This window comes from Passer domesticus, chromosome 7 (assembly GCF_036417665.1).
Source record: "Passer domesticus isolate bPasDom1 chromosome 7, bPasDom1.hap1, whole genome shotgun sequence".
Lineage (NCBI taxonomy): Eukaryota > Metazoa > Chordata > Aves > Passeriformes > Passeridae > Passer > Passer domesticus.
This window is the reverse complement of record NC_087480.1, coordinates 7,114,942-7,142,108: the sequence shown is the minus strand read 5'-3', so window position 1 is coordinate 7,142,108 and position 27,167 is coordinate 7,114,942. Positions and strand designations below refer to the sequence as shown.

The 27,167-nt window shown below is 44.7% G+C and overlaps 1 protein-coding gene across 2 annotated transcripts in view; it reads right to left on the bottom strand.

Annotated features, from left to right (window-relative positions):
* Nucleotides 1-231: 231 nt before the first annotated feature.
* Nucleotides 232-27,167, bottom strand: part of GPC4 (glypican 4) — a 67,027-nt gene continuing 40,091 nt past the window's right edge. For both annotated transcript variants that reach the window (XM_064426653.1, XM_064426654.1), the window contains exons 3-9: nt 22,685-23,076; nt 12,260-12,425; nt 6,431-6,561; nt 6,079-6,225; nt 5,544-5,680; nt 3,235-3,410; nt 232-2,401 (exon numbers count right to left, since the gene is read on the bottom strand). In XM_064426653.1, coding sequence (XP_064282723.1) covers nt 2,193-2,401; nt 3,235-3,410; nt 5,544-5,680; nt 6,079-6,225; nt 6,431-6,561; nt 12,260-12,425; nt 22,685-23,076 — 1,358 coding nt within the window. In that variant the 3' untranslated portion in view covers nt 232-2,192. The remainder of the gene's footprint in view (nt 2,402-3,234; nt 3,411-5,543; nt 5,681-6,078; nt 6,226-6,430; nt 6,562-12,259; nt 12,426-22,684; nt 23,077-27,167) is intronic.

The following is a 27,167-nucleotide window of genomic DNA, read 5'->3' as shown; positions in this document are numbered from 1 at the left end:
CTCTGAAGGAGTTTTCTTTTTTTTATTCTTTTTTTCTTCATTTAACTCTGCTGGCCTGCCAGCTGGGTATGAGCCAGAAGGGTTATCCAGTCAGACCCTACTGCGATATATTTACAATGGTAGTGCATCTAAGGTTTGTTTATTTCGGGATTAAAATTCAAATGGCTAGAACCATTTAAATAATTAAAGGGCAATCAGAAAATGCCATGAAACCAAACAAATCAGGAAAAGTCATGGAAACCATCAGCAATATTTAATTCAGAAATTCTCTTTGTTAGGGAACTTTGCTGAAAGAAAACAGCTGGATGTAGTTCAACCCTCTAAATTAAAAACAATCTAACAAGGTCTACAGGGATAACTCTTTCAGCTACATATTGGAGACCAGATTCACTTCTACCAAGTAAAAGCAATAGCACTCAAAGCTAGAAAGGAAATTCCTCAGAACTGAGGTAGTTTCTAAGTATCAGCACATTTTCCAATTCCTCGCAAGGCAACTTAGCTATTTACAATTCATTTTTTCCCACACATAAATTTATAATTTTTTCAATTTTATGGTTCCATGATTTATTTTCTAAAGAAAAATAATCTAACCAGAATATCCCTAACTCTACTAACATCATGTTTTAATAAATAACTGGCTACTTCTAGTAAAATTAAGCCTCCAGGATTATTTATACCAGCCAACAATACTCTGTCTTTATAGCTTTGCAGAAATTTGGTGTGAAAATAAAGTTGAGTATAATGCTGACCCTGAGCTAACAAGTAATTAATGCTTCAATATAAAAATAGAAAATTATCCTTTATGACACAAGGGTGGAATAGAGCAAACCTTTTCTCACTGGATTGCTCTCCTGCCCAGATCCAGGCATCCAGCCAGACCTAAAGGCTATCCAAAGCAGGAAGAGATGTGCAGGATAATTCTGAGTCTTTCCAAAGACATTGCTTTTGCTAAACTTAAAAATATTTCATCTCTTTTCTTAAAAATATACATTTCTTTTATTCATGAGTTGCTGTTCACCACAACATTGTTCCAACTCCAACAGCACAGGTAGAGAGAGGAAGGTGTCTCAGGTAGTGCTGAAAAGCTACAGGTGCTGGGCATCAGATCCCAGGAGACCAAACACACCCAAAATGAGGCATCTTCAGCGCTGCCAGCTCCTGCTTCCATGTACCTGCAACAGTGCCTTCTCTTCTGACCCCATCAGAGAGGAAACAAAACTCTTGCAAAAACAAACCCAACCCCTCCCCAGCTGCCCTCCCACACAGGATTCCTTAGAACCAGAACCGAAACCATTAAAAAAATCAATGCAGCACTCAGCTGACAAACGTGCAGACAAGACACATGTTGGCACTTGGAGCTGTGAGACGACAAGCTGTTTCCAACCGAACAAGTTTAATGCCTCATTCCCACGGGGGATGCACGTTGGGAACTGACCCACAGGAGTTACAGCTGATTGCAAGGATCCCGGGCAACAAACGACAACTCTTCTCAGCGTCTGCAGAATGGGGATTCTCTGTAGTCCCTTCCAACTTAACCAAACCTCCTGTAAAGCAAGCACAACCTGCTCCTGGCATGGATGCCCTAAGCAAACGGGGCCCTTGGCACGATGACCAGTTCTGCCTTCACCTTCTGTTTTACCGCATAATAAAGACAAATGACTTCCACTTCTCTCCAGATAAGGCAACTAACATAATGTGGATAAATGGGAAGTTAACTACATGAAACATTTTCTGCTTGTTGGGCAATTATTTTTTCCTCATAAGATAACATGATAAATAAAACCTGCTTCTGTACAGATATTTCTCATTTCAGAAACACATACTTGTTACAGGCCAAGAGAAGACCCTGGGGTTTTTGTTTTCATAAGAAATACAGTAAAAGAAAAAAAAAAGAAGTGATAAAGACACAAATGCAGAGCTAACTACAGGCTTGTATATACATTTTTGTTATCCACCTCTAACATGGACTCTTGGTGAACGGGATAGACTGGTACTTCCCATTCCTGTTATTCCCAGGATAGCAAGGGAAAAAAAAATAAATCAGTATCTTAAAATCAGTGGCAACATAGTAAAAACTGTACACTGTTGTCCATTAACTTAAAAAGCAAAGTCTCTAGATGGTATAAAAGTGAAAGCAGGTGCCTTCTACCTTTGATAATAAAAGTCTTTTCCCCTCCCCCTATGCTGCACAATTATCTCCATTGTCTTTGCATGGCCAAGAACAAAATGCTAAGGAGCAAGGCTGCTTGTGATAGACCACTTCTGGAGGCAGCAGAAGTGTTCACGGTCTTGTCGCTCTTGTTGGAGCTGCCGGTGACCTCGGTGGCGTTGAACTCGAACTCCGGGGAGCACTGCTGGAGCTCGCAGCCGCTGCCGCTCTCCTCCCCGCTGCTCTCCTCACCTGGGGAAACAAACAAACCCCTGCTGATCTCCTCTGCTGCCCGCACAAGACAGCGGGGGGAAAAGGGAAGTGTGGCTGTTCTGGTGTTTGTGAGAAGTAAGCGTGGGTCGGCTGGTTAATGTGATTTCTGACCGCAGTTGTCATGTCTGGGCGATGGTGCAGTCCAGAAAGTCAATCACATCTTGGGCTGCACCCAAAGCACTGTGAGCAGCAGGTCGAGGGAGGGGATTCACCCCCTTTACTCCACTCATGAGACCCCCACATGGAGTTCTGTATCCAGCTCCGGGGCCCACAGCATAGGAAGGGTCTGCTGGAGGGAGTCCAGAGGAAGACACAGAAATACCCAGAGGCTGGAACACCTTTTCTATGAGGACAGACTGAGAGAGCTGGGATTGCTGCATTAAGACAAGGACTAATGGTTTTAAACTAAAACAAAGTAGATTTAGATTTGATATAAGGAAGAAATGGTTTTATGATGAGGGTGGTGAAACACTGTGGCACAGGCTGCTCAGAGAGGTGGTAGATTCTCCATCCCTGGAAAGACTCAAGGTCAGGCTGGTTGGATGGGGCTCTGAGCAGCCTGATGTAGTAGATGATGTCCCACCTCATTGCAGGGTGATACAATGATGATCTTTAAAAGTCCCTTCTAGCCCAAACCACTCCATGGCTTTGTGGAACACCCCTCCTAACACAGCCTGTCGGAGCAGCCAGTTCCCACCCTCCTCACTAACACGCTTACCCACAGCTGAAGCTTAACCAGCTACCCGTGTTAGCATGAAATCCAATTAAAAGGGAAAAAAGAAAAAGCAAAAGGCAAACAACAGCAAACATACTTATGTCAATGAAGTCGACGTCGTTCCCACTGTAGGCATTCTTCAGCTTGTTGGTCATCACCCGCAGGGCCATGATTTGCCGGCGAATCACCATGTCTGGCTTGGTGATGTCCACTTCAACCTCTGGGTTATTCACCTGACTTGCCAAGCCATTTCCAGTCACTGCAAAGTCATACCTGAAAAGAAACCATTCCTGCTGGTACCAGAGCTGCAGCTCGGCAGGGTCCCGACGACACCATGGGGACTCTGCAATGCCACCCCTGCTTTCAGTCTGGGTGACATTCTGAGCCCAACAGCATCTTTCCACATGCTACACCTCACACAGCCCCTCTCACCCCATCTCCCTTCCCTGCAATCTCTGCAGCATGTGGAATGAAGCACTGTTTTCATTTACACTGTGCCACATGGGCAGCAGAATGACAATTTTCTCCCCAACTTGAAAGGAAAGGAAGATCTGGGGTTTATATTAATAATGGCTTTCAACAGCATAAATCAGCTCGCTGCAGGCTGCAGAGCAACACAAGGTGCTGAGATGCCTTGATGCCAGTTAGATGACACTTTTGGGAACACAACCTTCAAGACCATAGTTATCCCACAGAAACCTATAGTAACTTTTGGAGGCAAGAGTGTCATTCTGACTTTAAGTAATGGACCTTAACCATCAAGCTGGGATATTGAATGTGTGCTTCTCACCATGCAGACATGAGATGCAATTTCCCTAATAACCCCAGCAGGAGAAACATCTGTGATGCTGAAGATGAGACCCTGCAGCCCCATACATCAGAGGAGGGGAGAGCCAAGATGCTCAGCTTCAGAAGGTGTACATGCTCAGGTCTGAACACATGTACAGCCTCCTGGTTTAAAAGAGAGACTGAGCAACAAAACCCAACAGAATACGTTTCCTGACACAGGTATTTGGAGTATGATCTTATACAGCAGGGATAGGACACATTCCCCTTTCCTCCAGTTACCTGACTTGCTAGAAAGATCAGTTTAACAGAAGAAAACATTACTTTTCTCAGTTATGATGCCAATATCAGTATCACAAGACTACTGATCCTGGACACCAGGATGTTACCATACTCTGAAAAGCATGCTCACACCCTGTCCTATATATGGGAGTGACAATGACAATTGGTGGTGACAGTTTTGTTATTATTTGTGATCAACATTATATGTTTGAAAGAAGTCTGAGACCAAAGTAGTAGAAGACTACTATTTGAGTCATGGAGAAAATAGTAAAGCAAATTATCTTGCCCAACCCACATAGGATATCCAGCCTGCCCTGTCTCCTTGCCAAGTGCTGCCAAGTCTCCATCTCCCCTTGATGCCCCTCTCCATCTCCCCTGCACACACTGGGGGGTACCTGCTATGAAAAACCCCTAGAAGCTGCTGATAAACAAGATTTCAGGAGGCAGAGCCACTTCTTGTCACATACACCCAAAACATTGCCCTAGCAAAGTATGGCAGAGTTTTAGGCACACACAAAACAGTGCAAAAGTTATGAGGTCTGGCTTAGTGCTGTAGCCCAAAACTATCAAGGGCAGAACCTGCTTTTACTTAGAAAAAGTGCTGGAAAACCCCAGACAACTGCTTTTTTGCCTTTTTTTTTTATTAATGGAACATCTTGGATTGTGCTTATTTCTTCAGTAAGCAAATAGAAAAAAAAAGGAGAAACTTTTATTTCCAAAATAAAAGTTAAACAGTTACATAAACCATATGACAGAAAAACTCTGGCTTACTCATGTGTTGGCAATTTCTTCCTTACAAGCAAAAAAACCCAGTTTTGTAACTCTTTTTTCCATAGAAAGTGTGAATGAAACTATTGGCCCCCTTGTACCACTGACCTCAGCAGTGGAGAAGTTCTCCACCCTCCATCACCCCTGCCCTTGCTCGACAAAGAAACCAGTTCCTGGTGGAAACACCAGCTGGGGGCACTGGGGCAACAGCGCTGTCAGACAACACAAGCACCTTTGCTCTGTGGCTGGGATACAGGATTTTGTACAGATCATCTTCCCAGTTCCATGAACAACTAGTAAGGGGCTTAAGTCCAAGGAGAGATGACCTATGTGTGTATCTACACTGTTCCCTCCTCTAAAAGAAAGCCCCACGTAGAGCTTGGACAACACTTTGGTGTTACATTCCAGCCCTCCCATCTACAAAAACAAAAGGGACAATGGCAGCAGCCTGTCTTGGGCAAGCTGGGATCACTCCTGTAGGAGAAAAGGGTTCAGGGAGAAGGATCAGGACAGAGGGAAAGTCTGGGGTGAGAGGGAAAGGGTTAACCAGGGGCAGCAGCATCACCAAACCTGCTCTTGGCGCTTCCATTCCAGCATTCATTCTCATTGACAGTGCCTACAGACATCTTTTCATCATTGCAAATGTTGCCAGGGAGAGATGACCAAAATTTTTTGGCTTGTTTCAGCTTCTCTTTCACATCAGTAACCTATTAAATAAAATAAAAAAAGGAACACAAGACATAATCCAGAATACCAAACACTCAGTAAAAGTGAAGTTGGGATGCTTTTTTCATCACAACAGACATGTACAGGCCAGATCTTCAGGCTGTGAGTTTTGATGGTTGATTTACTTTTTTAATACAAAATTAAACACTGCTCCTCAAACACATATTATTCATAAGCCAAGCTTTTAACACAGGCGGTTCTCTGACATAGAAGCACTGAGGTAATTAATATCTAGAGCTATGGGCAGATTACACCCCTTAGAGAGTTTTAAGACAGCCAAGGAATATTAAGACAGCCTATCAATTAAAAATGGTAAATTAGACACTGTGGTACCCCGTTATGAAGCACCTGTGTGGCACCAGCAGGACCAGGCACTCACCAGTCGGTCCAGGCTCGTGCCAGCAGCCGTTGTCGGTCGCTCCTCGGGGTTGTAGGGTCTGAAACGAGCAGTGAAACCACCCTCAGAGACAGAACGAGCAGTCCGGCCTTGGGCAAGTGTTTTTGGCTGGCCACATCCCTGGAAAACCTGTGTGAGAGAAGGAAAGGATTTTATGAAGTAAGAGGTCACAAGAGCCTCCCTTTTCCAGGCTCCAACGCAGCCCCCGCCCAAAGTAATACATTAGCTTTATACATACTTGAAAGGGCATTCAAGAAAAAACATATTGACAAGAATAGGGAAATAAAACACATTAAATAAAAAACAATCCCAAGTGTCCTCTTGGCCCATTTACCTTCTGAGACACCTGCATGCTGTTCTCCTGCATGTTCATGATTGCATCTGAAATTTTCACATCAATGGGGTCCATGACAGACTCAATGTTGAAAGGTCCCTCCAGCCTCTCTGCTACCAGCAACATTGAATCTAAGAGAGAGAAAACCAAAGGTTTGTAATGGAGGAGAATCTACCATACAGAGAGAAAAACAAAGGTTTTTAATGAAGGAGCTTCAGGAATAAGAGTTAAGAAGGATAACAGTTTGAGCACATGGACATCAACCACTGCAGTCTCACCTCTGCCCAGCACACATCTCCAGGAAACATTTTGCTCAGTTCCCAGAGCCTACACCTTCACCAGGCACTTAGAGGCTGCCAGCACCAAACCACAGGCTCATGTACATCAAAAGCCATCACAGCCTGCCAAGAGCAGCCTGTAATCAGCTCCTCCCATCAGAACAAGCATTACTAACACTCTCCTTTCCATGCTCATTTATTAAAGGCTGCCTTGTGTCATTTGTTTTTCAAGACTGCTTTCAAAGCCATCAGCTTCCTCATGCTGGTCTTGAGCACAAGGCACCAACATGCAAGGGTCCAAGACAATCCTTGATACCATCTTTCCCTTATGGAGAGCTACAGGGTTTTTCCTGCCTGGGGAAGCCAAGGGATTGCAGCTCCTAGCACCACGTGGACAATTTGCACAAGGAAAGGAGTCTGTGTGAGAGCAGGGTGAATGCTGTGCACTCATGATGTATTTGGCACATCTACAAGCAAGGGGAGATGGAAAGTCTCTCAGCCAACACCAGGTCACTCCTCCTGTGCCGACACGCACATCCTCATCAAATGCATCATTAAACACAGCAGCTACTGGACCATCCACTACTTCCTCTGGGAAATTATTACAGGCATTAAGGCTTCCACCCTGCACTGCATTTAAGCCCTCTCTCTGGTTCTCCCCTACAAGGTGCCTCCAGGAATACACCTGGCACTAAGCTCTTGTCTCTTCTCACCCATCACAGCCTTAATTTACTGTTGGCTTTCACTGTGGTCCCTCAACCCCAAAACATTTGCTGGTCTCCTCTCCTGCATCACTTCATGATGCTCTGCCACAAACTCATCATTTTCAGTTGCATGTAACTCCTCAATTTTTCCTAGCCAGAGTGACAAGGACAGAACAGCCCCTCTGGCCCCAAGGAGCTCCTCCCTGCTCCTAAGATATGCCTGGTCCCTTCCATTAACGAGAAATGGGCGTTTCACTCTCATTCTATTAATCTTTCTCATGACATTCATCCTCCTCCTAAGTGCAGAAGGTATTTTGCACAAACAGAAAGCTTCTGTAGGCTCTGGCTATCTGTTAAATCCCAATAAAGAAACTCTACATACTGAACAATTTAGTAATAGCTCTGCCTGAGTGCACAAGTCATGTTAAATAAACTACATTAAAAAACCCACAATCAATGAAAAATATAAAACAAAGCTATTTGAGTATGTAAAGTTATTATCATTATTATAAAAAAGAATATCAAAACACAACAATTATAATAATAATCCAATATCATAACCCCCAACATGAATTTCAGATGCCTTCCTAGCCTGTAAATCTGCTTTTTAAAGAAAACTCAATATTCTAAAGATTTGCTGGGTGTTAGTTAAAGGACTATCATTCAATTAACCCCCTCTCACTCAGTCAGCTCAGCAAGGTGTGGGTGTTTAGGGAGTGAGCTCCAGAGGAGCTGGAGGCCCCAGGAAAGGCCCTCACTCTGCAGACACACAGCACCAGCATCAATGACAGAGCTGTTGCAGGGCATGGCTGGAATTTCACCGTCAGGGACTACAAACAGGTCTGAACTAAATGCATTTAAGAAAAAAAAAAAAGGAAAAAAAAAAAGGAGACGGTAATAACAAATGAAACAAAGAGTCTTAGACTGTATTGTGGTGGGGTCCAATAAAGTGATGCTTCAAATCTCTGAGTAATGACTGCTAGCATGAATATACCATTGTGCCGGAGGAGAGAAAAATGCTTTTGATGTGCTACCAAATGGAGACTTTTGTAAACAAGTGGAGCACAACTTAAATGTGTTCATCATTGTCAAAGCTTTTGGGGTTTTTCACGCGCATAAAGAACATCCCGGTGCAGTGTGCAGGAAGCTGCTCATTTCAAATAAAAATATTATGAGTAGACAGATAATAAAACACACAAAATGCACAGGTTTTAAAAAAAAAAAAAAAAAAAAAGAAAAATAATTCCATTTTGTAACTACTTAATTCTCTGAGTGGCCAGGAAAGGCCACAGATCAATAAAGTGTTTGTGAAAGACTGAAAGGAAACATAAACCCCAATTCTTCTGGCTGTTTGGCATCTTTGTAAACTTTGAGCCGGGCAGGCCATCCACAAGACCATGGGAATGTAGAGCGAATTGGGTCCTTTGTTAGCAGGGGTGCCATGGCGTTCCATGTATCACAGCCCAGGAATGCAGCCTCTGCTTTGACTGCGAGAGAGAAAATGCATTCGGCCTCCAGCAGAGCTGCCAAAGCTGGCGAGAAAAGATAAGGAAAGCGGTAATTGGAGTTGGGATTGATACTGGCAAGGAACACTGAACGAATAAACTTTCATTAGAAAGGGGTGGGGAGGAGCAAGGGATGAGGGTGGGGGGGCTCTGCCTCATCCACAGTTTTGATTTTGGAGGCATCCTGCAAACTTTTACCTCCCAGCAGGAGCTGGCTGGTGTCCCCAGAGCAGTGGTTCCCTCTGGCAGCCCCGTGTGATGGTGCCAAGGCTGCTGGGGCTCAGGGTGATGCCCCTAGGAGGAGAGGCTCCTGCCCCAGCCCCAGGAGCCAACCTTCGGAGCAACTCAGCTCCCAGAAAAAGATTTGCCATTATGGGGAGCAGAGAGGGGTTGATTACAAATAACAATTATTTGTCCCAGCGCTCGTGCAAAGTAAATTATATTTATAAGCCATGGTGAGATGGCTCAGCTTTGCTTCACCAAAATCCCCAACTCTGTCAGAGTGAAAAATGTACCCGGGCCATGTATTACAAACACACAGCCTGACAAAGACTGTCTCTCCTCCCTGTGATGGGGAGATAGAAGTGGATTTAGGTGAAAAAAAAAAAATCAACCAAGACACACCATCTAGCACCATCCCTTAAAGACCCTTTTCCTCTTGCATACATTTGTCCTTGCTACTGGCATTGAGACAATCCTTGGCAACAAAGCACCTCGCTCTCATGAAGGAAAGCAATTCTTTCTCATTGTGCCACCAATAATCAGAAACCCACATCTTCAGCCTCACTGTCTGACTTGAAGAACAAAAGGCAGTTTTCAGTCTTAACCCCAAGATCTGATTTAAAAGGGGAAGGAAGGAGGGGGAAGACCTTGACCATTCATTAACAACAATCTTTTTTTTTTTTTTTTTAAGCGGGGTGGGGGAAAAAATTCTTTGCACACAAAGTAGTACTCCAGATATGTATATGGAGCCTGAATTCGACATCTTTGAGCAGAGTAAACCTTTGTGGAGAAAAAAAAAATCATGAAAAGGCACTGGAGATTAACACTGTTCATTCAGGAAGGCTCCAACCCCCCAACAGCCTGTTTGAAACAAAGTATACCCCTGTCTAATTGGTGTACAATTGTGTCAGGAATAGAGGGAGAAATAATTTAGATAGTTAAAGGGGAGAAAAGAGTACAATTCGGTCATTATTTCATACTCCTCAGCTTTAAATGGTACTTTGGAGAAATAAGGAATTACAAAGTCTTCTTGTCTCAAAAAACCTACAAACTTTACATCCCAGCTTTACATAATTGACTCACTTATAGACCCACTAGCACACACAAATGCGTATTTCACATGCAACCACATTCATACAGACTTGCAGCACTCGATACAAGTTCTCTGATTTAGCTATTTTTAAATTGATTTGATAGGTTCAAAACCTGCTTTTGACTCATAATAAACCACTGCCATAACCTGGCACTTAAACCCACAATGCAAAATCTCATTGAGACCATGGAGGTGGGATTTTGTGAGGTGGTTGGGGGGAAATTTTTTGGGGTGTTATTTCTTTAATTATTTAAACCTTTAAACACATACACAAGATATTTGTGGCATATGCCCTGCCCTAAACACCAGATACATTTCATTTAATTTGTCTTGAGTGGCAAACTGAGAGAGAAACCAAAGTCTGGAACATAACCAGCACCTGTTCACTTATTAAATTGTCTAAAGAAAGCACAGCTTAAGTTTTCTGTATCTGTACTTCACTGCAACCATCAGCTGAGAGTGCAAGAACCAAGCAAATACTGACAATCAGTGTAACAAAGCTTAATACTACACTTAAGTAATGAGTGGGCAAGAAGCCCTTTGGGGAGGAAGCACTGCAAGAAGAAAGCTTTGCTTCCAACCTGGAATCACATGTATTTATTTTGTCTTGTTTAATAATCTTAATTATTGTATGCAGTCCCTGATCAGTCTCGTGTGACAGGGCTCGCCGGCTTCCCCCGGGCTCGTTTTTAGCTGCATACCACCTACAGCAATTAGCTGCTTGTGCTTTTGTCTGTTTTCTGGCATTATGCCCTTCCCTTTCATGGGATTCTTCTTTTCTACTTGGACTAGATGTTTGCAAGTCTCCTGGCTTTGAGCTATTTCAGCAACAATTGTAGTTGAAATACTTAATATTCTCATGAGAAAGACGGCTGTGAGGACTGGGGGGCTGGGGTGTCAGCCTCCCAGAGAATGACTTGGAAACCCAACTTAGTGTCACATTTAGCTCCCTATATGGAATACACACACAAAAAATGCCCTCTGAAAATAAGACCCTGCACACATTCAGTTGGCATGGGCAGCAAAGTGAAAATCCAGTGCAACAGAGGAAAACAAGCTCTAAGACATAAATGTAGCCTGAAATGTCAGCTAGCAGCAATTTCATTTTTAAAAAATCTTGCAACTTAATGAAATATTTTCTTTCTAACAAACTTTTTTTTTTTCCATGAGTGGAATGGGAAGAGTACCACAGCCTTTTCAGTACCAGCAGATACTCTACATGTGCACTTCATCACACATTGACTAGAGTGAAGCGACTGCTCCCGAAGGATGCTCAATCACAGATAAATCAAACATCCCAGAAAAGCAGCACAAATGAAAACATTTAACATTATCTATTGCCTGTGCCCCAAAATGTGATGCACTGCCAATTATGATGAGCCTTGACCCAAGGTAGAATTTAACATTTCAGTCTAAATTTTATGTACTGAATGATGCTGTGTATAAGCACAGAAGAGAAATAACAAACAGGAGGAAGAGGATGGCAAAAGCACTAGCACAGTTTCATACAAGACCTGCTGACATTGCAAAAGGATGGTGGCCAAGCACCAAATGAGCTGTTTAAAAACAGATTCAGACATGTCCTATTAAATTTTTTAGTGTAAAATCCAGGCTTACAGCTTTTCTCAAAGCTCTTCATGGCTGGCAAGGAGACTCCCAGGCTGCTGAAGGAGAAAACTGACTTCAGGAAGGACAACTGTATGGTGACAACAAGGTGTAAGTGGCATGGAAAAACTAGCTTGCACACATGCTTGATCCAGCAAGAATATTCTGAGTGTACAAGCCCATGCCACTTCCATCCTCCTAAAGCTTGCTCCAACAGTCACTGGCACAACATTCTCATTTATTTGGAGGTTAATGTGAATGGCAAAAGGTGTGCTGTACACTGAGGTGTGGAAGGAAAAGATACCCATCACAGATACCTGAAAAACCTGCTACAGCTCAGCACAGCCACTCACAATGCTATGCAGGTGAGGGACACAGTACCAGTGCAGATTTATGTGCAGTTTTAACCCATATTGCCTTACCCATGAAGATATTCCACTCGGCATCCAGGTCCCCTTGGTTGGCCAAGCAGCCCCTCATGACATTAAAGCAGTAGTTGTAGCAGGGCTTCACTGACACCAGACCTCGGCAGTGGGGGCAGTACATCATTTTCAGCAGCGCCCGCGTTCCCTGCGGCGTGGGGTTCACCTTTACCACAGGAAAAAAAAAAAAAAGGACAAGAAAATTAGCCCTCAGTCACTAAAGCAAAAAAACCCACATATTTACCCCAGTGTGCATGGGACAGAGCTGTGCAGAAGAGACAGCGGGGTCAGGCATTGTGGCTGGTCCCTGCTTATGGGGTCCAGAGATCTGGGGAACAGATGAAGGGGTCTATCTGCCACTCCAGGGGACACAGACAGCCCCCATCTCTGCAAAACATTATCTGCACCATACAGTACACCCTGTATGATGTGGGACCTCTCCCAGGGCTGCAAGGACAGGCACTCCAAGGGGACAGGCAGCACTCAAGCTCAGGGAAGGCAGTAAAATGCACCCAAATCAAAAGATGCCACACAAAGCTGCGCTCTCCGAGCTCTGATGCTGAAGATGATGATGCTGGGATTTTTCAGGAAAACGTGGGACGTCAGGAGGTGATGTCTGACACGACCCCTGTACCAAACCCACTGGGAGCATGCCCTCCTCCTCAGCAGGGCTGTGGCTCTTCCTGGACAATTGCCCAGCAGGGCTCTCCAGCACAGAGACCAGCTCCTTTATATCACATTCAAGTCCCTCAACACAGCATTTACATGACAGATACCCGGGTTCATTTACACTCAGCACTCATCACGCTCAGTAACACCACTCCCCACACCAGAAGGAGGTGGCAGCTACAACCCTGCAGCTGAGGACAAGCCGGGAGGACCCTCAAAGCCAAAAGCCACGGTGCAGCCGCTGGGCGTGCGAGCGGAGCTGTCTGCAGCAGGCACGTCACCCCTGAGCCCTCAACAGGGCTGTTTTCCAAAGTGACTCATGATCATTCATGTTTGATTCACTCTCTGGCCCAGCTTCAAAACATTCATTGAAACCATCTCCATCCAGCCAGTCCAAGGAGCATTAGATCCATCCCGACCACATGGTGGGTCCATCTGAAGCGCTGAACAGAGAAGCTCCCTCAAGAGCAAGTTTAAGTGTTAATTAGCCACATATGAAGATAGAAAATTAAGATGCAATCAGAGATTCGCTGACAAAAAAGGAGTGGTGTCTGGTGTTTTAAACAATGCACCTGAGACTCCTCATAAGGCATTTAGGGAAGTGCTCTAAAGAGGCTGTGATCCAAAACTGTGCTGGAGGAGACACATGACATCCCTGAGAAAGAGCAAAGTCCCTCAACACAAACAGCTGGAGATGTGGATGGCATTCACGTGCTGGAGGTCTGGGAACTGACTTGATGGCAGAGGACAACAGGACTAAGAGGAGAGGAATGTACATGAGGAAGTTCTGGTATCACACATATGCCGAGGACCTTACTATTGCCTCTCTCAGTGTGAGGACTATGGAGAACCAAAGCCTAATCTTCTGGTGCAAAACCTTGTTGACAGGCCACGAAACTAGGAGGCAACAGATTTTAACAAAAGCAAATCAGAAAAGAAAAAAGCATTACATAGTCAAGCTGGCTTTGTTAATAACATCAGCAAAACTTTAAACCCCCTTTTCTTATTGAAAGAGATGATTGATAAAGATCTGCTGTGCTTCTGACAACTCAAACCCATGGTTTCTCTTCAGCAGGCAAGTGAACTGGTTAGAGACAGAAGGACAGTTTTCTGCAGCTGATGTAGCTTAGCACTGGATTTTGGCTGGCCAGCAATGTTCATCAGACAGCACTTCACCCTTCTTTTGTCCACAAAGAGCCTGTATGGCTGAGAAAAAGTAGAATCCATGTAGAAAGCTGTTTGTGGTGGCTGTGGAATCTGATTCAGATGCTCCAGAGCATATACACATTCTATATTATATATATATTTGGAAGGCACAGTGGGAGCGGGAGCCCCAGCAGAAGGCTCCCTATTGGGACAGAACGGCTTTAAAGGAGAGCTGGATCAAATACTAAGAGCTTAAGCAACAGAAACCAGCTAAATCAGATGATTTATAGTTGGAAAACTGGAAACAGACAAATGTAAAGGTATCATCTGCTATCCAGATGGTGCAGTCCTTGCACAACAAAAATGTGGCAGGGGGAACTAAATAACATCTCGCACCCAGAGACAAGAGCTCTGAAGGACACTCAAGTTTAGTAGTTTAGTTGTTTCTCTGATAAAAATCCCTTCCTGTGTCACTTAGCAGTGGGTGACAGGACCTCCATGCTAAGTTCAGAGGCTTATCAGCTGATCCTGGCCATCCTAGCACTGTCAGCCCTCACAGGAATGCTCTGCATCCTCCTCGGGAAGAAAAATCAGGAAAATGTTGACAGCACGAGCCAGGTGCTAGAGCAGTTTGAAGTGGAATGAGGAGCAGGAGGATTCCCCAATCCCACTGGGGCAAGCTGCAGCTTTATGAAAGGGACTGCATGGCAGCATGCTGCAAAAACCCACCAGCAGAGCTGTGACCCAGCAGGCCCTTTCCCATTTTAGGTTCCCACCTCATCCCACGAGCGCTGAGCGGCTGCAGCCCTGCAGCATCCCTCACTTTGATATTCCATAGGGGTAGGTCTTTACAAACCCCAGCAGATGCAGGGGAAACTGAAGCTGCTTTCCTGCATTCCACAGCAGGCAATATGCAATGGTCACTTGGATCAGGTCCTTTGAGCAAAGACACAGGATGATTTTAAAAGCAAGTGAGGTTTTGCTTCCTTCCCCACACAGGTTTGAGTCCTGCAGAGAGCTGAGCAGAGAGGGATCACAAAGGGGTGATGGAAAAGACAAATCCCAGCCTGCAGTGACTGCCAAACTGAGCCCTGCTAGTGATGGATGTAACCCACAGGGAAGCTGTGCAATATAGCTGCAGGTAAAGAGGAAGACAATGGGCAAATTCATCAGTCTAGAATTGGCATTTTATTGTCTCTAAAAGCAACAGGAAGGCACAATCAGAGATCACTCTAAGAGAGAGTTGTGGGGAACACCATGAGCAATTACACCTCGTTACAACAGTGATAAATGCTTAACTGCTGCAAGGAGAACCTTAACCCCTGGCACGGGGCCTGTACCCAGTCCAGACCAGCTCTGGTTCTGTCAGTGGGATGTGCCATATGTTGCATTGGCAATTCTTCACAAGCTTTTAATGTTGGCCCTGCCACGCCAGGTGCAAGCTCTTAAAACGCCATTGTATGTAACAGTAAACCCAGATATGCTTTGTTCTGGGGTTGTGTTTATCTTGGAAAGCAACTCAAGTTCATTCAAACCGTACTCTAGAATGACCCTCAAAACCAAGTAATCTCCTTTCTAATAAAGCAGAGTACCAAAGAAAGCTTTATTTGCTGGAGGGGATTTACCCTGGTAGATTTGAACCCAGGTAGTAGTAGCTGCAGTGCACATACCCTGTAAAAGCTTCTGATAGAAGTAAATGCACTCCAGTCCCTTCCTTTTATCTTGTAAAATTTATTTCCTTTCCATGGCGTTCCACGCCACTGCAGCAATCCATCACCCTGTGGTTTCATCATGTAAATTACAATTTGTCCATATCTATACGCTTTGTCAAACGTGAAGATTAAAAGCTGCTAACAGATGTGTTTTGGCACCAATCTTCCTATCAAACTTGCTCCTTAAAAATACAGATTTGCACACAATTCACAAAAATTAAGTGAAAAGCAAACAACTCGGGGCTTAATGCAAATATTTTGTACCACACTTGTTGGGGTAACATCCCAACTTAGATTGACTGGTAAAGGTAAAATCATGTTCCTGTAAAAATGACATGCTCTTGGCATGATAAAATCTACTTTTTCTTGGTACCTTGTCATACCTGTCCCATTTCAGAGTTTCACATGAGGGAAACTGTTACACCCTTAGCCTTTTCCAACTTGCTGGCAATTGCAGCTGGATGCATTCCTCTGGTAGAAACATCAACACTAAAGTACACACCTATGGAGTGCAGTGCCTTATTCACAGGCTACCACAAAACCACCAAAACTCAAGATAAACTGATCTCTGCGAGCAGATAAAATTCAGAGAAGCAACTAGATTCTTTTTCATCTCCTTCCCAAGGCAAGGAATAGCTGAGGAAGGATGACAGAGCTCCAACCATGGACAGTCCTGCAGGGAGCTCCCACAGCTGTCAGACAGCCAGAGGTACATTACATTCTCTCACTCTACCCTCAAGTTAACATTAAGAATGTTAATAATAACATTTAAAATCCTGTCAGCTTTAATAACTATTTATAATAACACTGATAACTCAGGCTTTCTTATTTTCCATGCTTGCACAACAACAGCGTTGCCATGCCAGCAGCACAGCTGCCAGAAAACAAAAAATCCAACAATTTGAAAATAAATGTGGTGAAATTACTTTTGTTTTATACTGTTTTATTTGCAGAAAAAAAAAAAAGAATGACAACAATACTGACTAAAAGAGTAACTTCCCAGTGACATGGAAAGATTATTTCAAAAACATACACTGGAGCTGCATGTGAGATGCTCCAGGTGAGCAGTCATCTTAGACAAGTGAGTTGTCATCGATTTTTGGGACCAACACAACCCTACTTGCATCATTTTTTCCTTCTCTCAGTGTTGTGCAAGAGCCCACAAGAACATCATCTTGGCACACGCTGGTCCTGACGTTCAGCTCACTGTGAGGCAGGACATCACTTGGGAGGCTCCTGGTTTGTTTCCCCACCCCAAATATTCCAATGAAAGTGTTTTGGAATTAACTACGCGTTTAACCAATTTTGCTGGCCTGGTGCTAGAACATTAATAATTTAGACAGCATCTGGTTCAACCACAGATTTAGGCCCCTGAGGTCTTGCACAAGGGAATACATTTAGGAGTGATCTTGGGAACTGCATGACTCTGTGTCTCAACACTTGCTACCCGTGGCAGTGTCTGCTGCAGCGTTATCTCGTGCGAGGAAAAGTTCAAGAGTACATTTCTGCTCAATTCCCTACTTACAGTGTGCTCCCCCCACTCCAGAAGTGACAGTGCCAAGAGGAAAAGCAGAGCTCCTGAGAGTCACAGCACCAGGCATTCTGTCTTTACATTCACATGCCTGTCTTCCCCAAGAGCAGCCCCAGCCCAGAAGGGGCACAGGGACCTGAGGGTGCCAGCCAAGTGGATGCCTCTCCCCCTGAACACTTGCACAGCCATGCCAGGCTCAGCATCTCCTGCTAATGGTGCCCTTGGGACCAAAGGGCCTTTCACATCAAGCCTGTTCTCTGTAGGAACAAGCCTCTCCCTGCCTCAGACACCATGGATCATGAGGAGTGTTCCATTTGCTTTAATGAGTAAAGCAGCAGGGACATTTATCCCGGCATCTACAACCAAAACCATCCTTAATTATCCTTCACATTGTTTTCAAAAATAGCAGCAGAACCACAGTGCAGGGCAGAGAAGGAAAAAGCCAAAACCATGCCAGTGGACTGAAGTACTCCTGCATGACACCATCTACTCCAAATCCACAGCCCTGTCCAGGCACTCCCAGCCCTAAATCTGAGCTGACTGCTGCTCCAGCGTGCTTTGAAGGCCTAGCACAGGCCCTCAGATGGCTGGAACTGAGGCAGATGCAGTCACATTCTTGGCAGGTCTTCTCAGGGTCATCTTTGATGTGGAGAAGTGCTTGGTATTGTTTTCTGCATTGATGTTTGCCCCTGGTATGTGGAAGGAAATGTCCTTGTGCACGGCAGCCCCTTGGTCTGGCCTCATAGCTTGCAACCTGCTGCCTGGAGAGCACCGCCCTTTGGAGGTCCCTCTGCTACACACTGAAAGGGCTCCTTAGCTCCTCGGGCTGTTTCTTAGTTACCCACATAGCAGAAGTGCTGCCCTCCTGTCCCTTCCCAATGCATGCAAGCAGCATATTCCATTTCTGTCACTTCCCTGGCAAGGCTGGCTCTTGCCTGAGCAAGATATTGCAGCCCTTTGATACACGAACATGAAATTCTTTCTGAAAGAGGATTACAGTCACATTCCCCTAAAGTCAAACCAAGGGCAAAAACTGCACAGAGGGAGGTTAGATCTCTGACTAAACTTTTAGATCCTCAATGGTACAACATTTACCGAAACCAGATCTTGGTGCCTTACTATTTGTGATGACACAGGCCTTAATTCTTATCCATTCATTGTTTTATTATTTTCATCACTGCTTCTCCTTAGCCAGTGGCGGGTCCACATTCACCACCCATGCCAAAAAGTTTGCTCATGCAGACCAGCAGGTCAACCAACAGCTGAACCTGTGTTCCACAGGTCCTTCATTCAAGATGAGGGTAAAAAGCCACTGGGCTCCCACTCCAGCTTTGGAGCACCTGTGGGAAGGCAGTCACCTGTCCCCCTCTGCAATTCTCTTCATAAACAGTTTGAAGAAAATTCCCTCCTTGGCTGCCAACATTACACCTCATTAGAGCAGAAATGGCAATACAAAGAAAGCTGACCTCCTCCACCCACTGGGACATCTCCAGCAGCCTCCTTTGGCTGAAAATGTCACCAGAGGAGGAAGTGGGCATAACCCTCACATGAAACTGCATTATTTCATATGGCTCATAACTGTGCTTCCAAACTAAACACCATTTCTTGCATACAACTTTCAAGCTGCTGCCTTTCTCAGGGTTCCCAAGGACAGGCTGGAAGACCCTTTCCAGCAGCCCAGATGCTTTGGTGGCAGTCATATCTCACGTGGCTTTCAGCTTGCTGAAGAGGTGATTTGAGAGCCTCCTGAGCTCCCAGCAGTTCTGCCTCAAATTACAGGACACGAGGGAAAATGGTAAAAGAATCCCAAAAGAATCCCAAAACAAGTTTATCAGGAAAAATTTCCTGGGGATCTCCAGAAAACTCTCACCACCACTGCCAAGTGCAGAATGTCACATCCACACATCCTGGTCTGCAGAGAGATGGTGTCACAGAGCCAGGAGTTCAATGCTGGGTGGCTGCATGCTTCAGCCTTCATGTGCCTCTGCTGCTGACCTCCAGCCAGACCTCCCCTCCCAGCTCCTCCTGACCCTACAAAATGCTGTCAGGGAGCCCAGCCCTTGATTCCACTTCTTCCCTCACAAACAAGGACCTTCACCCCATACCTGTAGTTGACCTGCAACCCTACAAGCCCCAGTGCACTTTGCCCTCAAAGGTGTCATGACCCTTGACCAGGCTGTGGGTTTAATGGCATGCAATTATGGGAACATCTCAGCAGCCTGAGAACTGCCCAGTTGCAGGTTCTCATCCTTTTTCAGTCACTCATGGCTCTGCCTTGTATTTGCTCCTTTTTTCCAGCCCTGGCCAGGGCAGGAAATGTCACTTCTGGCAGCAATTTAACCTGGCTGACTTCAGTGCTTGTCCAGGGCTAAGCAGCAGGAGAGTGATTAGGGGACAGGCAGATTTCCATCTCCCGAAGGCAGGGGCAGGGAGGTCAGGGGGAAAACACCCAGCACCAGCACAGGATGGAGAGAAGCACTGGAGGCCTCCAGCCTCTTGCAGCCAACCTCAGAGGCCTCTAACAGGCAGAAACAGCATCCTGTATAGATCTGCTGTTCACAACAGATCTGGAAAACACTGTACTTTTTGGGTCCAAAGAAGGGAATTTGAGGGGTGAAGACTTGAGCATCGAAATCGTGGGGTTTAGACAGCTTGAAAAAAAAATCTGTCCTTTCTCTCAAAACCATACAGCTTTCTCTCTGTTGTGTATTTCAGCACAGTGGTACAGATTTTTTTTGATCCATTCAAGGCTGAATTTAAAGTTATTTTCTAGCATTCTGGCTCAGAAATCAAGCATACTTGCAGCTTTTCAATATTCTCTCTTCTTTTACCCCTTTATTCCCAAACTCGCACAAGAACAATATAACTCCCTAGTGAAGATGTAAAAATATCTGGGATCATTAAAAAACCATCAAGGCCATTGCACTGTAGAGTGCTCTTTGCTCTCCTGATAGTATCCCGGGAAAGTACACAGCTGGGCCTTGCAGTAGTTTGCATTTCTCCTCCAGAAGATTTTCAATTAAACATTTTTAACTTACTTGTCACAAAGCACATTAAAAGTAAAACTAATTTGCATTCCTTCAGACATTTTTCCATAAAGAAGAATGAAGATTTATCCCCCAAGTTAATCCCTGGTATAAGCAGTCATTCCACTACAACTCCTGAGTAAAAATAATAAGGAAGAAAAGTCAATGGAGTCATTACATAGAGCTCAGCAAAGCCAGCCTAATCTATATGTAATGTGGGAAGCCCCAAAACACAACCGCAGAGCAGCAGGCATAAAAACATCAGCTTTTAAACTCACATCTAGGATTTCCCTTTGTGTCTTGCAGAAACACAATGTTAGATTCCCACTGAATGCGATTAAAACACTACAGGAAAGATTATTATTCCTTCTACTGCTGCAGCTAAAGCTTAGGTATTCAGCAGCAGGGACTTTTGTTACTGCTTGGAAAAGTCAACCGGTTGCAGGATTTCCACTGCAACTTGTGAAATTGAAGTGGAAAGTAGAGCAACTGTGACTGTCCACAGCACGTGAGCTATTTTTGCAGCTGCGTGGGACTCTGGGTAGGTTTCCACACTCAAGCAATTAATTCTAGGGTTGAAGGCAACTCTACACTCAAGGATCTTCAAAAGGGAAAGAGAAATCACAATGCCACCTCGGGTTCACGACTGATTCGTAACAGATGCAGGGACCGCAGCCCTCGTGGTTCCGTGTCAAGCCTGGAGACGTTTTGATGAATTCTGAGCAGATGGAGCATAAACACGATCCCTCACCCATGCACGTTTACTGCCTATCAAGTAATTGCACTGTACAGGGGCTTAATGGCCAGACCTCCCACCCGAATATTTCATCCACACTCTACAGCAGTGAAAACCCCATCCCCTGACCACAAGAGCTGCCACACAGCCACAAAACAAAGGCCAACAAATCTGAAACCCCAACCAAGAGTCAGCAGGCTTGGCCAGTGGCCTGGCACAGAGACATCACACTTCATCTGCCACCACCCCTCCCTCCCACCAGGACAGCATCCCCGAGGCTGAAAGGTTTTGTGATCTCGTCAGAGTGATCCCACATGTCACAAATAAACCTCCACACAGCCATCCTCAACCAGCAGCACCTTAGATTACCTTAAGAGTCATCTCTATTAGGTGGGGAGCCAAGGTGTCCAAGGACCTATATCTGTCACTGCTAACTTGCAACTCACTCCTGGAGTCTGGGTATTTTAGTTAAGCAGCTCCTTCCTTGCTAATATTCTCTGCCCTTCCATACATGTTCTGGCCTGTTGCCAGCTGTTTGCCTCATTTCTCTTCAAGAAAAATTAACATGGAAGCAGACTTCCCCCCCCTGCCATCCTCAGAGACAGTATTTTAATATTATCCCCATAAGTAAAAGAAATTTGAATTATTATCTCATTTAAGGATGCTGTTTGTGCTGCCTACAGAACTGCATTCTGCTTCTAATAGTATCTGAACAGCTATTCTTTTTTTTCTCCTGGCACTTGGGGTGATTCAAACTCCTGCCTGCTCTTTCAGCCTCACGTTTTATTACTCTATAACCAGGTAGAGAGAAAGTAAATGTCTCTCTGCCCAATTAAATGATTACAATAAATCTTCCACAGCCCACAGGAAATGAGCTGAGTTTGTTAAAGGAAATCGCTAATATTTGTTATCTTACATAATCACTTCAAGGGGATTATTGACTGTTCCCTATACCATACAATCCAGACTAAAATTAAAGACAAATCTCATGTCAAAAAAGCAGTCACCCCACTTAAACAACTCCAAAGTGATTTATATGAAGAGGGAGGTAAACATTTAAGTGACCAACAAATCACAGCTGTTTTATTTCCCCAAAAAGTGACTTTTCTAGAAAAGTCTGAGGTCTAACTTGTGCTGCATGTGTGGCACCAAATACAAGTGGCTTCTGCCCTGTGCAGATGGCTCAAGCTTACTGTTGTCACAAAAGTGCTGCTTGCTCATGTGAACTGCCTCTCCCCATGCCCTGGAGCAAGGAGCAAATCATCAGCTGCTCCATAATAGATGCCTGCAGCATCCCTGACTCACTGTAATTTAAAGGCAATATTAAGAAGAAGATATGGCCATTACACAAGCAAACATGGTTATTTCCACTGCAGAAGGCATTTAATTTCCTGCTGTTGTTGCTCCCTAGACAGGAAGAAAGCATCCACCTGGGGAACTGGGCTGCGGTGTCCTCAGAACGTGCCTCTACAACACAACAGCGCAGCCCACATACATGGAGCTGGGTCCCACCCGCGCTCAACCACCACCACCACCTCTAGGTACAAGACAACAGGAAGAGATGCTGCTTGTCATGGCTCCAAAGGACATGGGGACAGAGCTCACCGCAGACACTTTGCTGATGACGTCCCTGGCGACGGCCAGGCCCTGCGCGAAGGTGCGGGCGGCCACGAAGGCTCGCGTCACTTGCAGCTTGAGCTTCCGTGGCACGTCCCCGAAGGGCTTCAGCTGCTCCGTGTACTTGCTGACACACTCCAGGTACTCATCCGTGAAGTGGTACTGGGGGTTGACCAGCCGGAACATGCGCTCCAGCAGGCGCGCCCAGAACTCGTTGAGCATCTCCTCCAGGTTGACGTTGCCGCCCACGTAGTAGCGCTTCAGCTCCACGAAGAGGTCCTTGAAGAGCTCCGAGTTCTGCATGTACAGCCGCCCGTACGTCCGCACAAACATGTCGTTCAGAGACTTCTCTGCGTTCTCCAGGAGCTCCTTGAAGAACTCTAGGAAAGAGGGAGGGGAGACATGGTAAACGCGGGCGCTGGTTGTGTGTTCACACATAACCGCTGCTTAACTGGAGGATTAGCGCAACGAGACCATCATCAAACTGAAATGGAAAATTGAAGGACTCCCCCAGAAATTTTCAACGTCTATACCTCAAAACCATGTCTATCTCAAACTTTTTGATTACTCTTCATAAACCAATCTCCAAAACTCTCTATAGACTGGAAGGCTTGTATGAGTGAAATATCTCCTGATACAAATATGATTATCATGATTAAGTCAGCAAAAAAACCCCAAAAAAAGCACAAAAGTTTCTGATGTTTCTACATAGGCATCTTAAAAGATGTAATTTCAAAGAACAACGTATTGGAATGAAAAAAGGTGGTTTTGTGAAACAGATGTTTTGCACAAACAAGTCCTTCTTTCCAGTTCTTAACGATTCATTTTCCAAGATTATCATAAACCAGCCTCAAAAATGAAAAATGATTAATATATTTAAGAAACAAATTTAAAAAATCTACCTGCAGGTTCTCTCTCCCATCCTGCAAGCTCATCATCTCTCAGGGCAAGGCCTGACCAATTGGTCCTGATCACAGAAGGGGCTTCAGCTGTTTCTGCCAGTGTGAAAACCCCCACAAATATACCAGAATTTGCTTAAAATCTAAGGCCTAAACACTTGGCACAGTAACAAGAGATTTTTCAAATGATGAAGGACAGATAGGGATTGTGATCTTTATAGTTTTCTATAAGCAAAGCCCCTCTTCGGTTCACTCTGGGAGCACTGGCCAGCCCAGAGTGGCTGCTGCCATGTCTTGGCAGGGCCACATGTGTCTCCAACACTGATAACAAGTTGACCCAATGCTGATACCACTGCAGAAGCAGTTTAAAGAACACGTCCTCCAAGAACACACCACCACATCCTTGACACGTGTGTCTAAGCACAAACCACCCTGCCACAAAACCTTTGCCTTGGAGATTTGGCATAGATGAGATAAAATAAAATAAAATAAAATAAAATAAAATAAAATAAAATAAAATAAAATAAAATAAAATAAAATAAAATAAAATAAAATAAAATAAAATAAAATAAAATAAAATAAAATAAAATAAAATAAAATAAAACATAGGGGAGGGGTCCGGCAGGCCAAAAGCATTTGGGCCATTGTGGAAAAAAACTCCCTGCCCTATGGCTTTGGGGGCAGCTAAGGAGGGCAAGGTAGGTGCCACAGGGACAAAGCCCCCCATGCCTGTTTGCTGCAGCCCCACAGGGAGCACCAGCACCCCGGGGAGCGGGCCCAGCCGGGTGAGGAAGCAGATTATTTTATGCATGCCACCAGCAATTGAGGATTCTGACCTCTGCTTTTCTGTGACTCATATTCAATAAATATTTTTTAATAAAACATGCCTCTGTGGTTTTCTAAATCCTCAAAGGAGCAATGCTTAGAGCTAGAAGTTGTTATAAGAGAGGGGGAGAAATATTTTGGCCCAGTGTGAATTTAAACCTTGTTAAAAGACATTAAAAGTATGCTGAAGTTCAGATTTTCGTCTTCAAAGTGCTCCAGTATAAACAAAGCCTAACACAGAAAACATTTTCTGGAAAAACTGAAACATTCCATGAGTTCCTGATGAACAAAGTCATGGGGTTCAATGCCTGACACGGCTGTATATAATGCAGCCTCTTAGGAGCACAAGAGAAATGATCCAGGGAAGAGGAGATTGATTTCAAACACCCAACACGTCCTCTGTCCAATATCAGCAGGAACCTCCACTTTCGTTCCCATGACTGGCATTTCCTCTCCAGGAAGATTTTTTTCTGTTGAGTTTATACTATAGAGATTAGCTTGGTGTATATTAATTTCTAATTCACTTAATCATTTTGAAGGCTCACTTCCTTCCTTTGCTCAGACCTTTTAGTATCACCAAACAAGTTGTTTATTTAAATACTTCTGTATCAGGCACAAAACCTGCTAGATGCATCAGCAAACTCTTCAAAAATAATTAGTTTTTTTTAATTATATTGATGGCAAATCTACCAGATAGCTCCAACCACCAGTCTAAAGAACCCAAAGCAATGTTTTAAGCCAAGAAAGTTATCTAAAGTAATGCATCCACATTACCACAACCAATTTATTCTCCTGACCAAACTAATTTTATTGGTTGCACTCCAACGTGGAAGTTGAATAGACTGTATCCAAGCTTTAGAGCTCATCATCTCTTAGCAATTTTTCATGTGGGCTAGAACCAGGTATGTTCATTAATTATCATAAAGAAAATCCTGCAATCTAATTAGCAGCAAATACCTGCACACCTGCAGCCTTCCAGCCAGCAGCTTTTCCTTGCCCAAAAGGAAGGTAAATAAAGGAAATGAAAACTTCCCACCACAACCAGGCACTTCCAGAAGCCCAACACAGCACTGCTGAAGGAGGCAGCACGCATCCACAGCACCATTGTCTCTGGCTCAAGCTTCAACCACCATTTTCATGGACAGAAAACTCCCGTTCCCAAGTGCCACCTCCCAAAGAAGCAGGGAAGGAGGGCAGGGGAGGTTTTGTCTGCAGCCTGGAGTCAGCATCCACCCCTGCCAGCACACGCCTGTATCCCTGAACGTGCCAGGCAGGATGCCCAGGTGACCAGTGCCCGTGGCTCAGCCACTGCTGGCACCTCGAGGCTCCTGGGGGGAGGTGGGGTTGGATGGAGGGGAGGGGGGATGTCAAGCATGAGGGGCCACTCAACACAGCCAGCAGGGATGGACCCAGCAGTGGGATGTGCATGGCATCTTCCTCCATGCAGTGCACAGCACTCTTAACCTGGTCAGCAGCAGTAATTAAATTATGTCTATAGATGCATTTTAATGTAGCTGTTGGCACAGTGACGTGGAGATAGAAACTGCATCCTCAGTTTCTATCTCCACGTCAAGAAATCAGCTTGGGCACCACAAGGAACATTAATCTTTTCTCTGTGCAAACTACAGGCACAGATGCCTGCAAGGAATAGAAAAAAGCCTGAAAGTCCTTTTTATGAGTTAAATGCTAATCTGACTAGTAACTCGCTATATCTAATTAGATACTAATTCTGCCCTTCACAGAAATGAGCTGATTAGCAAACACCAACATAACCCAGCATTAACCTTGCCACCACAAGAAGAAAAATGGCAGGTTCCTCTCTTACGTCTTGACTGTTTGCTGGGTAAAATAAATGACCACCTTTCATTTGTATTAGAAGTTGACTTGTTCTCAAACAAAGCAAACACACAAAGGCCTCGGTTGCTTATTTTACAGCACTGTAAAAGCACGTTTTACAGCTGTGTTGCAAGCAATCTGTACTCATTAAATTATCACTCTGACAGGCTTCCTGTGAAAAGCTGTCAAATGCAAACATTTTTCACAGACGACAAATCATACTTTGCCAGTGCTCCCTCAGACACTGCTATCTGGAGGGATGGCAGGCTCTCTCTTCCCTCCAGTTATCTTGTTTAAACTCCCTGGACAAGGGCTGGCCCCTCTTGTAGGCAAACAGGCACACACACGGTTGGGAAGGGTTTTACAAACTGACCTGCAGGAGCAGCTCGTGGCTCCAAGGTCTCCCTGGCTCCCCTGCCTAAGAGCAGAGCCTGCAGAGAGGAATGGCTTACACAGAGAGGATGAACCACAGACAAGGATTTGGGATAACATGGCACAGCCAGCTCTGGTCCAACCTGACCGAGGAGCAAGGCCATGCTGTACTGCTTCAACACACCTCAGCCAAGTCCTGCTGGTGCAAAGTCACCTTCTCACTCAAGGTGATGCTCAGGAGAACAAGCTCCAGGCTGAGGGAACCAGCACTGAGGGACCAGAGCCACAACACCTTTCTTAATGTCAAGAAACAATTTAAAAATTTGTCTGTATTGCAGAATGAATCCTGTGCATGCTACGAGCTTTGATGCTCAAAGGAAGATGACATTTCCAATGCAATTAACTTTAAGAGGCAGAAAAGGCAGTAATCTACAGTCAGGCAATCTACAACTCTGGGCTCTGTTTATTCTTTTAACATTTTTTAATTTCAGGGCAGAATTTCAATGCCCACCACTTTGTGAAAGCCTAGAGATGTCAGG